This window comes from Melanerpes formicivorus, unplaced genomic scaffold (genome assembly GCF_026170545.1).
Source record: "Melanerpes formicivorus ecotype bairdi unplaced genomic scaffold, bMelFor1.0.p_v2 SCAF_5, whole genome shotgun sequence".
In the NCBI taxonomy this organism is placed as follows: domain Eukaryota; kingdom Metazoa; phylum Chordata; class Aves; order Piciformes; family Picidae; genus Melanerpes; species Melanerpes formicivorus.
This window is the reverse complement of record NW_027142357.1, coordinates 36,192,142-36,205,443: the sequence shown is the minus strand read 5'-3', so window position 1 is coordinate 36,205,443 and position 13,302 is coordinate 36,192,142. Positions and strand designations below refer to the sequence as shown.

The following is a 13,302-nucleotide window of genomic DNA, read 5'->3' as shown; positions in this document are numbered from 1 at the left end:
TTCTATAACTGAAAGGATCATCTCCAAAATAACCTGGCATGTTAAGAAGCTATTGCCATGCCCATGCTGTTGGTAGAGGAAGCCGCACTAGGACAAGGTACTGTTTCAGCTGCCAGGCTCTCCCCAGCAGCTCAGAAAGGCTCCAGCGAACGGCCAAGCCCAACCAGGGAATGCAGGCTCAAATCCATGTACTGCAGAGCAAAGAAATCCTGACATGAGCTAAACTACACTGATAACAATACAATTTGTTTTTTTCCCCTTTTTCTAACACTGTCTTCTATTCTGTAACAAACGACCCAACCTCAGAAGCCGCTGGAATAAACACCACCTGCTGTTGGCACTTGGCTAATAATATTGAAGTCTAGTAAGAGACACAATCTTGCCATGTTCTTAATAGAATCCAAACACTTTTTTTTTTTTCCCTGTTAGGAAACTGGCAACTAATGTTAGCAGGCATAGTTTAAGGATTCACAATGTATTTGAGGGTACTCAAGTGCTGTTTTGGATACTGGTGAAAATATATACACAATCTGTGAAGCAGAGGCTTCCATAGCAAGAGAAATACCAGCCCTTCCTGCACCAGGGTGGAAAGGAAGATAAGGAATACTTGCCTGCCATTCAACTGACCAAAGAGAAAGAGAAGTGAGAGACCTATCATTCAAATAAACATTGGGCTTTGGTGTCTAAGATGACAAAGGTTTAGTGTCTCCAAAATTTAATGCACCAGACCCCCTATCTGTATTAAATGCTGACTTACATTTGTGCTACCTAAGCAGATAGTGAAATCTTAGGTTTACAGAAGCAGCTGGCTTTCAGCATCATTTGAAAACAGAAGAAAAAAGCCCAGTTATTTTTTGACATGAGTTCTAAAATGTTATTGAAACAAAAAACAAACAACAACAAACACCTCCCCCCCCCACCCCAAGTCACCATTCCTTTGTTTCATGTGCTTTTAATAAAAGCAAAGGAAATGAGAAACAAAACTTTCTAAGAGAGCACTAGAAAATAAAACCTCCTCCTTATCCAATAGCTCTGGGATTTGTTTTCAAGCCTGAGAAGCAAGGCTTGATTCCTACATCTGCTGGGAGGAATGTGAACACACATCTCCTCTCCCAGATCAGAATCATGACCAAACGGTGTATTATAGCAGAGTGTTTCCACCTCTGGACTGCAAAATTTTGTATTCACCCAGAGAACAGGAGAATGTCAACATGAGAAACTGCAAATATTATTTTTTTCCTCAAAATGAACAACAGCACAGTGGTTAAGCAGTCTCCACTAGGAAATGGATAATGGAAATTCAAATTACAGAGGCAAACAAAAGAGGTGAATGCTGCCCTACCTCAGCCTTGACTGGATGGGTTATCCCTTGACTGAGCTTGACCTAAATTTTCACTTACAAAGGCAAAGTAAACAGAAACTCAAATCCAACTCTATTATATTACATTGTTGCCATCTTACATGTTGAATGAAGAGTTTAATATGTACCTAGAAAGACTCCTAATCCAACAAAGGAAAAAAAACCACACCACAAGCCTAAAACTGTTTGCTCCTGACTAACTTCTCAGTATGTTTAGTGAGCTCTCACATTAGGCTGGAAAATCAGGTTATATTTATCTAGGTTTTCAGTGTCTAGCTATGGGCACTCACCTCACCAAATTACAAGTTATTTCTTTATTTTTTTAAAAGGAACATAAATGCCTCTGTCTCAGTGTTCACTAGCTTTTCACAACTGTCACAAGACAGAAAACCAAACAGGAGTCCAGGCCCATTTATTTCTTGCAACTTTCTCAGATACTTCTTTTTTTTCCAATGCAGGGAAATGATTGAATTTGTAATTGCTTGTGAGATATAGTGCACAACTAAAACATTTCTGATACAGAATCAAACCTGAATTCTATCTAAAACAGCATGAAAAAAACAAACAAGCTTTTTAAAATAAAGAGAATCTTTAAAAGCAACAAATTAGATCCATAAAATCATTTTATTTTGATGCTATTCTTTTTCTTTTCATGTACATACTTCCTACACCAGAATTGTTTCTGAGCAGAACCAAACCCATCTCAAGGTCCACTGACACTCTGCCATTTGATTGGATTGTCTTCAAGAGTTTTCCAAGAAGTTGGTCCCTCCCTTTCCTCTTCCTTTCTCCCTTTTCCTTAGATTTTGACTAATGTAGAACCTCTGCACTGAAAAAAACATTTAATCAAAAACATTCTCCAGCTCTCTTTCCCTGATAGAATAGAATAAAACAGGTTGGAAGAGACCTTCAAGATCATCGTGTCCAACATATTATCCAACACCACCTAATCAACTAACCATGCAACCAAGCACCCTATCAAGTCTCCTCCTAAACACCTCCAATGATGGTGACTCCACCACCTCCCCAGGCAGCATATTCCAATGGGCAATCACTCTCTCTGTGTAGAATTTCTTCCTAACATCCAGTATGAACCTCCCCTGGCACATCTTGAGACTGTGTCCTCTTGTTCTGGTGCTGGTTGCTTGGGAGAAGAGACCAGCCCCCACCTATCTACAACCTCCCTTCAGCACATCCAAAGCTCCATATGCCTGTGCTCCTCTCCAAGTAATTCCTGCTCACAGTTTTTACCTTTGAAATTGCTAGGATTTTTACCTGTACCTCTAAAGCTGGTACAGACACACAGATCTTTGTAGAACCAATTATCTTAAAGAAATGGGGGGGAGGAAAAAAAGTACTTTCCTTGTAACACAAAGGATTTTTCAACCACCTGTGGGTGGGAGGGAAAGGGGTTGAAGGTTTTTCCCCACCCACCCACAGGGCTTGAAGGTTTTACAGGGTTCAACAGTATAACTTAAGCACCAGTCAAAAACTGAAAATCAGTATAAGGCACATTAAGAAAGGACACCTCAGCTGCCATTCCAATCAACTGCAAACTCGTTAGTGAAGAGGCCAAAATTAATGCCCTGCATTAATCTGGCATCTGTAAGAAGGGAATGAATTCAACTTTTTAGTCTTTAAAAACCAGCCTGCACCCAAGCCCACTAAAATTCCATTTTTTTGGGTAGAAACCTGTTCTTGCATGCCAAGGAACCTACCTGATACCCTCTCCAAACAGTAAAAACAGCAGCTGCTGCTGTTCGACAGTGCTGGCGACTCCACAGCCCTGAGGTTATACACACAATAAATTCAACACAGTTGCTAATTAATTCGGCATCTTTGCCACTATATTATAAATTATGAGGTCAGATAAGCACACAGTCCCTCTCCTGACATGGTCTTCAACTAGTTGGGGTGACTACCTGACCACTCCTATTATCTGGTCCACATTCCTGCAAGAACCAGGCAGCAGCTGGAGGCAGAGTTGTGGCAAAGCCCTGGCAGACCTGCAGCTTGGAGCCTATCAGTGAAGCACATCTCACGATATTCTTCCCCCTTGCCTTGGTTTTCCAGAAATTTAATTTGTGTATCTCATTGGTACTTACTTGATGGTGTTAGTGGAAATAGGAAACCTCAGCCAGGAAAATGAAAAAGCACAACTAAAGGGCTGCTTTCCCATTTTACAGCAGATGCTTGGCTACCTGCCAAACCCTGCTCAGGGTTATGCAAATCCATTTACTCTTTTTTATCACTAGTCAAAGCAGCATTCCTCCTGTAAAGCTACATTTGTATGATCAGGTCCATTCTTGAGAAGAATGGCAGCAAATGTGCTGCACAATAGAAGGAGGAAGACATTACCCAGGGATGCTTAAAGGGAGTAGCTGTCAGGGGTGTTTGGTGTCAGTGACACTCCATCCCTGGAATCAAATGTAGACTGGATTTTAGCCTGGATTTTAAGTTTGAACTTCAGGTCCAAAAGCAGAAAGGAAAAGTGTGCAACTATCTGCACACTGTAACAGGACGTGACCTTTTATCCTCTAGTCAATCAATGAGCTTTCCCCTTGCATTTGGAGTAAGAGTAAGGGCTAGGTCAGGATCAGCTCTCTGCAGCAAATCTGAGACACCGCCTCAGCAGAAAAAAGTCTGCTGGGAGGCGGCTAATGGAGCTGTACACTCCCCAAAAGTGGGCTAGATCAGCTAAAAAAAAAACCATAAAGGAGCAAGAAAGAAGACAGCTCGATCAGAGACAGAGTCACTAAAACTAAAGCTCCTAGTACCCTCTGCACTGTCATCCAGAAATTCAATGTATAACCCACACAGTAGCACAACAAAGATAAAACATTTATAGAAACAGTGTCTTCCCCCCCCCCCCCCCCCCCCGCCCCCTTTCTTACAGGGAACATAACAGTGAGCATCTGAGGGCACAGAGAGGGAAATTTTAACAGTTAGGATCTCCCCCCCAGCATCTCTGATAACGAGTAAGACACAAGAGGCAGAAGAATGGCTAAGAAGTGTTAGCAGACATAAACCTACTGCTGGTCGCACAGCAACATAAATCACAAGTGACTCCATTAAAGTCAAGCAGCTACATGAGCATAAAATCTGTATATTTAGAATCAGCATATATTTAGAGATGTGTAATAAAGTCAAGATGTTAGAAACTGCTTGAACAGCTCACAAAGCTTGACTTTTTTTCCAACCAATTAAAAAAATATAAAAATCTATACTGTGCTACAGATGCAATAGGAGGGGGTAAGGAAAAGGCTAGAATATATATTTTCACCTCAGTATGTGTGCAAAACCACTGCAGACATTTAACGGAGTAGAGAATCAGACGTCGAATAACCCCTTCTCTATGCAATCTGAGTGTGTGCAAGTGCTAGGAGCTACAGATTACAGAGAAACAGATTGATTTCTGCAGGAATAAGGAGCAGGATTTTTCAGGAACTTCTCATATCCTTGAAAAACAGAACATGAGTTGTTCTCCAGAAATCTTGACTTTCTCAGAACTCCATCAATTTCTCAGTCATCTGTAGCTCCTGGTACGTGACCAAATCCAACCTGATGTCAATTGGCAGAGCTTAAATAGCTTAAATTTAAGTGCAACAAATGGAGAGAACAAATCTTTCCATTATTTGCTGCACATTTCACTTTTAAATTTGAATTACAACAAAGAAACCTACATAGACTGTGGTAAATTGGTAGATAAAATACAAGGACAAGAAAGAAAAGAAGTCATGTATCTAGTGTCAGCATTCAAGAGTTACACCCAGATGGGAAGGCTCCTCAGAACGCAGGATAATCACAGGTCTGCTCAATGATTTCCAAGAAACACCTCCCAGTAAATATTCAAGGCCAAACTTTTCAGAATTATTTTGTCCAGTGTTGATTTGTAAGAATGAAGGAGTTTGCTACTTTAGCCTCTTCTGCCTAATATATGCAGTACACGGCTGAGAAAGAAACCTCCCTCTCCCACAGCCGGGGCCCAGCAACAGTACAACATGATATATAATTCCATTTCCTCGATGTTTCCTCAAAAGAACAAGAAAAAAGAGAAGAGAATTATTAAAAACATAAAAGGTATTAAACAGTCACAAGTCCTGGAAGAATACAAACTACTCAGCATATGCTAGCTTTGTAAGAAAGGAATTGAATTTAAAAAAGAAAAAAAAAGACCATAAAGAAAACAAAAATTTCCTTTAAAACTCAAGAGCAGGAGTATGTTTCTTGTGGTGCTGCCATGCAGAGCAAGTGCTCCATCAAACAAACCCACAGAGGATGAAACAAAAGCTGGAGTACCCTTACCTCAGCGCTGCATTTTTTCCATCGCTCCTTACACATCTGACCTGCCTGGTTTGGTAACCAATCTCCACCTCCCTGGGACGGTGGTGGGCTTTATAGCCTTGAATTCCAGATGTGATTCGCTCTCCAGAGTCTGAACCTAAATCCAGCATAGTCCTCCCCTCCAGTTCGACGTCTTTAGGATGGGGCAGCTGGCATTCACCCCAGGACCCCACTCGGAGGCTGTAAGTGTGCTTCTCCTCCCCAAGAGGACAGGCAGGAGTGCTGCAGGCTCTGGATTCAGTCAAATTTGGGCACGGGGCACCCCCATAGAGAGGAGGAGCAATAACCACTCTGGTCCGGTGCTGCAAGCTCTTGGCACAGCCTGTGCCACACTTGGACCAGCCAGAGAACTCGGACACGACGCAGTCCCGCGGGCAGGGCACCAGGCAGGCTTGCTCAGCAGGCGGCTGCGGTGTGAAGTACTCACAAATTTCATTGGCAACAACGGTTCTGTTCAGCTTCTGGAGGCAGCGGATGCTCCGGCGCTGCAGCCCATGCTGGGCAGTGACACAAGCCCCAGCTTCCACCTCACTGCCAGCAAAGGGGACAAGCCCACACCTGTCCCATCCTGAAACCTCCCACTCAAACAGCTCCAGGTGCCAGTCACAGACTTTAAAGCACCTCCTCTGGTTTTCAGGCTTGTCCTTCTGGTTGCAGTTGGCGTGGAAGGTTGTCCAGCCCTCCACGTGGGTGCACCACACGGCCCGACTCCGAACACCTCCTGAACCGCAGTCACCTATGCACCGTCCCCAGTGACCTGCAAAAGAAGGGCAGGTGAGAAATGCCGTGTAATACTCCTGCCATCAACCTTCCCTGATTGCCCAGCAGCATCCAACCCAGCAGGTCCCTAAAACTGGTTAAAAGCTTCCTAAAGGCTGCAAGTCATTTCTCCTCCCAGTGTTCTCCCAGCACTAGACCACTTGGAGAACCTTGCAGGGGGAAAAAAAGAGTTCCACAACAACTCAAAGGAAAGGCAGGCCAGCAGTCAAAAGCATCCCAAAGTCTGAGGAAATATGAACATTTAATTTCCCTTGTACAAATGAATATAAAAATTATCATAAAGGAACAATAATCTAATAGGAAAAGAAAGTCAAGTTAGGTAAGAGGAAAACAGTTGTAACAGAGCAGTTAGTGGAATGGAATGGAATGGAATGGAATGGAATGGAATGGAATGGAATGGAATGGAATGGAATGGAATGGAATGGAATGGAATGGAATGGAATGGAATGGAATGGAATGGAATAAACTGCACTGGGAAGCAGAATCATCATCCGTGGTGAGGATAAATGCTATGAAAATAGAAGCCTACTCTTCATAGGAGTTTGAAATGAAGGAACTGATTTGTTGTGGCCATGTATGTGCTATAGGATAGGTCCTGCAGGGTGCTGCTTTGAGAGCAGTACCCCAACAGAAGAGCAGGCACCTCACATACAGAGACTTCTGAATGACCCTGGGATGTATTTCCAGCAAGTCATTTCCATCTGCAGCGTGTGGCACTGTAAGAGGCGGTAAAGCTAGTCATTCAGGAAGAGAAGTTAGATAAAAATCAGACCAGTGATGTAATATTTCATTCTGGAGTGTAGGAACATACACATATGTAATCATACAAATCTTGTTTGAGGATCTGCATGCAGACAAGGCTAAATAGAAAGAATTTTTTTCTGTAACAATATTATTCAAGAAAAATCCACCAAGCCAAAAATAATAATAAATAAAGAAAATAAAAATCTGAGGATTATAAAGCACCAAATTACTTGCAAATTGAAAGGGAAAGGCAGAGAAAAGCACTGGGGCTGAATCTTGATATATTAAAGGGATTTTGATGATCATGTCTTGAGAGCATCTCATCTCGTTGCTATGTTTAAAAACTTTCCAATATCTCATAACAGAGACATTACAGTCAGCAAGAATATTGCATTGAAAACACACTGCAACTACCCCCTATTTTAGATTTTTCCAAGGCAGAAAATGAAGTTACAATAAATAAGTCGATTTATATTAAGAAATGCTATTCCAGTCAAGATTTTTAACATTGATTTTAAAACTAGCAGAACCAGTTACACGCTTACACTCCAAAACCAAGCACACACATAAAAACCAAAACCAGCCCCACAATGGCTGCAGTTTTAATACCAGGTATTTATCATCCAGCTAACGGTGGTTTGGTTGGTAAACCCATTGTTCATTCCTCATGAACATAGGTGTTAATCCTGTAGAGGCAGGGGTTTGACAATGTGTAATTAAAGACAAATAAATAAAAATCCTGGGTTGTTTGTTGTTGTTGTTGTTTTGGGGTCTTTTTACTGTTAATAAAGAAGGAAAAGAAAATAGGATTAGGATATTGATGGCTCTGGGCAACCTGATCTAGTGGAAAGTGTCCCTGCCCAGGGCAGGGGGGTTGGAACTAGACAATCCTTGAGGTCTCATCCAACCCTGACAATTCTATCACAGTATCACCAAGGTTGGAAGAGACCTCAAAGATCATTGAGTCCAACTTGTCACCACAGACTTCATGACTAGACCATGGCACGAAGTGCCACGTCCAATCCCCTCTTGAACACCTCCAGGGACGGTGACTCCACCACCTCCCTGGGCAGCACATTCCAATGATGAATGACTCTCTCCGAAGAACTTTCTCCTCACCTCAAGCCTAAACTTCCCCTGGCGCAGCTTGAGATTGTGTCCCCTTGTTCTGGTTCTGGTTGCTAGAAAGAAAAGACCAACCCCTTCCTGGCTACAACCACCTTTCAGGTAGTTGTAGAGAGCAATGAGGTCACCCCTGATCCTCCTCTTCTCCAGGCTAAACAATCTCAGCTCCATGGTTCCCCTACAACACATTTCACACTCTTGCCATGTCCCTTCAGTGGGTGCACCTCGTCCCACATTCTCCAGGTCAGGAACAAAATGTTACTCTTGGTCTGAGACCATCTCCTCTAGGGAAGAGGTAAGAGGCAAGGAAAAAAAAAATATACATAAAAAGAGAAAAAAAGGGTGGAAGGTTGGATTTTGTTGAATCCTTCAGGCTATGTGAAAAATCTTTGTCTCTTTTATGCCTCTATTTCACACCAAAAGATATCAGTGCAAGGTAAGGACTCAGTCATGACACATACCTTGAATGGGAAAAAAGCAGCCTCAAACTAAACCATGCTCTACAAGCTGTACTACATGACAAACAGTCTTTCAACAGGATCCAGTGTGCTTACAATCTGAATATTCAAAAACCCTCAAATCTTTAAAACATGCTTTTGAAGTTCAGAGGCTCATCGACAATTTAAATGCTCATCCTTGATACTTCACCTTGATTTAAAAGGCTATTCCTATGTAAATGCCAAAAAATTTCAAAGTTAGACAGCAGACAAAGTCATCTTAGTAAAAATAAGTCAAAATTCAAACGTCAAGCACTAGGTGGCTTTTTTTATTAAAGGAGAAAAGCAAGCAGCATAAAGACAAAGCATCACAATGAAGCTGAATCATGAGGCTATTCCAGCATCTATTTCTGTGAAGCAGTTCAGCCCTCCCCCTCTGCTCAGCCCTGGTGAGACCCCACCTGGAGTACTGTGTCCAGTTCTGGAGCCCCTATTACAAGAGGGGTGTGGAGGTGCTGGAACGTGTCCAGAGAAGGGCCACAAGGATGATCAGAGGGCTGGAGCACCTCTCCTATGAGGACAGACTGAAGGAGTTGGGGCTGTTCAGTCTGCAGAAGAGAAGGCTCCGAGGTGACCTCATTGTGGCCTTCCAGTATCTGAAGGGGGCCTACAGGAAGGCTGGGGAAGGACTTCTCGGATCTCAGGTAGTGATAGGACTAGGGGGAATGGAATGAAGCTGGAGGTGGGGAGATTCAGGCTAGATGTGAGGAGAAGGTTCTTCACCATGAGAGTGGTGAAACCCTGGAATGGGTTGTCCAGGGAGGTGGTCGAGGCCCCGTCCCTGGGGGTGTTTAAGAGCAGGGTGGATGAGGCTCTGTCCAGCCTGATCTAGTGTGGGGTGTCCCTGCCCATGGCAGGGGGGTTGGAACTAGATGATCCTTGTGATCCCTTCCAACCCTGAATGAAACTATGAAACTATGAATTTTTTGACATGTAGAAACTTTAGTAGAAATTTTAGTGGAGGAAAAGTTTGGTTTTCAGCAGCTGGTTTTTAAAGCAAGAATTCAACAGTAATGTTGTTTCACTTCAGCTCAGAGCACAGCAATATTTTACTGACCTCAAAACACATTATAGCAATTAAGGATTTACTAATTTCTTAGGAGAGCAAATAGCATGAAAAATAGCATTAAAGCTCCCTACGGATTAATACAAAGCAGTTGCAGCAGAGGACTGGACAGATTACACTCACCAAACCTACCACCACTCCTTCACTACTGAACAGAACTCATCTCATTAGTTCTTTTCATACATTTCTGGGTGTTGCTCATCAACTACTCAATGCGATAGCTGCAGATTTACCGTCTCTTCCATTAACAGGAGAGAGAGAGACAGAAGGCAGAATAATAAGTGGCCATTATTTAATGTCAGATGTGAATTCAGAATGAAAAATTACAAAAAGCAAATAACCAAAAAAAGGTAGCAAAGCCTCATAAGTAATTACACTATTGTTAGACACATCACAATTTGTAATTACTCTCTGGCAAACACACTAAAAATGCAGCCTGCTCTTGGCATACCCCAAAAAAAAAGAAAACTGAAAATAATGTTTAAAAATCAGATGCAAATCTCATTACTGCAGATTTTCACTTTTTTTTTCCCCATTTCCTGATGATCTCTACAGGATGCTGCAGCAAACTTATCCATGATGCTTCCTTGCTTAGTTAAATATCCTGTTCAGTAGCTCAGCTGAGGGCTGAGGATGTAAATACTTCCTAGTCAATAGTTTGCTTTGTAATTAGAATTTAATTATTTTTAGCAGAATCATGATAAATTTATACTCCTTGAAGTAAATCTGAGTCAATTAACAGAAACATCTAAGCACAGTGTGAATAATAATAGCTACAACATTATAAACCCACTGGAATTTAGGCACCGAAAGTCTGAACTTCAGAAAGATACTTCATAACCCCCAATCTAAAATGGGAGGCCCTTGGAAATTGAAGCAGAAAACTAAACAATTTGTAAGGCATTTCACAGTGATCTCTATATAAAGTACAAAAAGAGGAACATAAAGGATAGATACCATCCGTCTCCTAAGCATTGTAACTTAATGAGATGCTGGATGAATGTTTGATCTCATCACAGCAGGACACAGGTGGCAGAAGGATAGACTGTTGAAACAGGAGAGCTCTCAGCTGGGTGAAAGGAAAATTCTCATCAATATGAGGATAACCCTTAGAACAGGCTGCCCCAAGAGACAGCAGAATCTTGTCCTTGGACATTTTCAAGATCTGGCTGATAAAGCCCTGAGCAACCTGTTGTGAATTCAATGTTGTACAAGCTCTGAGTATGAGGTGCAACCAGGTGACCTCTGATGGTCCTTTCTGACCTGGATTACTCTATGAAGGAGCACGTAACTGAAAGTCAGGCTCTGTCCACTAGAATACCAAAAAAGGGTTTCACTGAAAAATACCAAGATCTGCAAAGAGCCAAGGAATATGCAAGAGCACAACAAATCCATTAGTCAATCAGATCAAAGAGAAATTAAATCAAATCACTATTTCCAGAAATGCAAAGTCAAGCAAAACTTGCATGATTCATATAAAAATTTAAAGAGACGGGGATCTCTTTGTCCCACTGTCTCTTACAAGACAACCATAGCACTACAAGAAATAATGACATGAAAGGGACTAATAAATCAAGACAACCTAATAAAGAAAAACTACATCTTGTTCAGTTTGCCATCTTTTATCATCCAGAAAGAGTACCATGTTATCATCCCAAACTGCTTCTCTTATCTTGTTAAAAGCATGCAATAACACAGCACTTGTAGTTTAGTTGATCTAGTGTGTGCTGCTTTGCTTTTCCTGACAGCAAAACCTACCTACAACTATGTAATAATTATGTCTGAAAGCATACAGCGACAGCTGCTCTTTGACACACAGGTCACACAAGCATATGACTAGCAGACAATAATTACATATTACAGACAAAAGGAAACACTACTGAACATCAAACCTAAAATAGGGATCCCAATAAGAGATGCTTAATAAGTATGTTTTATCTTAATCAGAACTGCTACAATAATTATTGTAGCAAGGCTTAATGTGACATTTAGTTTAATTGCAATCATTTTGCCATCAGAGAATTCACTCAACAATAAGCATCTTCTACAATTATTGTGTCCCTGTAACTGTGCACTCATTTGCAAACTCAGGACAAGATCAGCAATCAGTTCAGTAGAGTATTGTGTTAGTAATTTACATCAAACAGGTAACAGATGTGCTTCAAGTCACAACTGATACATAAAACAATGATGGAAGACTGAAAAAATAATGCACCATCTATGGAACAGTCCTGTTGTTAATACTTTCTAACTTTGTCCCTCAGCCTCAAATTTAGGAGCAACTGTTCTAGACCATGACAATTTATTTACAAACAGAATCTCCTAATTCTTAGACAAATATTCCTAAACATGACATATGACTTTATTAATGCCTGGGTGAGGAGTAACTCCACCAGTCATGATCATAAGCAGAAGATTACTGCGGTGTCCGCTGTAATTGAATACTTCTGCTTGAAATGTCATGCAGCCACTTTGGATGTCATTCTAGCATCCTTTCACCAGGGTGTGTTTATACGAAATGTAAAGCTTCAACTCCTGCTGCAGTTTCTGAGATCAGATAAGTGACTCAGACAAGATGTGAGCTTTATTCCTTACAGCATTACGACCAATTAATCTTAACTGTCATTAACAGCTGCAAAAAATAAGTTCCAGTGGCTTAGTTTCCCCTGAATTGGTTATTTTATGAGAAGTTTTTATGAGATTTATGTAATTTTTAATGTACTTTTATGAGGATTATGAATTTTTCATGAGACTTGGACATCTTTATTTATTATGAACCAAACTGTTGAAAACCCCACATTTTCACACGACTGTGGTGGGGTTTTTTGGAACAGTGCAAAAACATTCAGCATTATGCCAAGTAAAATTTATCTAATGACTCAAAGACCTTACTGTGTTGATGACAGTAGCATCATCTGCATTTCATACTCACGCCATATCAGTGTACTCAGTCCAGTCACATCTTTTCTTGCAGACTAAACAGACTAAAATCCTTGGGAGCAGCTCCACACAGAGTCTAGGATACCAGGTCTAGTAAGCTTAGGTGTTCTATATTACAAAATAATATTAATATAGCTGTAGTTAGCATAACTGCCCACTCCCCTGCTTTCTGGAAGAGCACTCCTGTACACCTGTCCTGCAGCTACTGCCACATCTCAGCCAAAATACAGCTTTCCTTCCTTGTGAGGACACGGTCTCAGGCTGCGCCAGGGGAGGTTTAGGCTGGAGGTTAGGAGGAAGTTCTACACAGAGAGAGTGATTGCCCATCGGAATGGGCGGCCCGAGGAGGTGGTGGAGTCACCATCATTGGAGGTGTTCAGGAGGATACTTGACAGGGTGCTTGGTTGCATGGTTTAGTTGATTAGGTGGTGTTGGATGACAGGCTG

General features: G+C 41.6%; 1 protein-coding gene across 1 annotated transcript in view; it reads right to left on the bottom strand.

Annotated features, from left to right (window-relative positions):
• Window positions 1–13,302, bottom strand: part of THSD7B (thrombospondin type 1 domain containing 7B) — a 304,792-nt gene that overhangs the window by 235,905 nt on the left and 55,585 nt on the right. Inside the window, exon 3 of the mRNA XM_068139154.1 lies at window positions 5,666–6,461. Within this exon, the coding sequence (XP_067995255.1) occupies window positions 5,666–6,461 (796 nt within the window). The remainder of the gene's footprint in view (window positions 1–5,665; window positions 6,462–13,302) is intronic.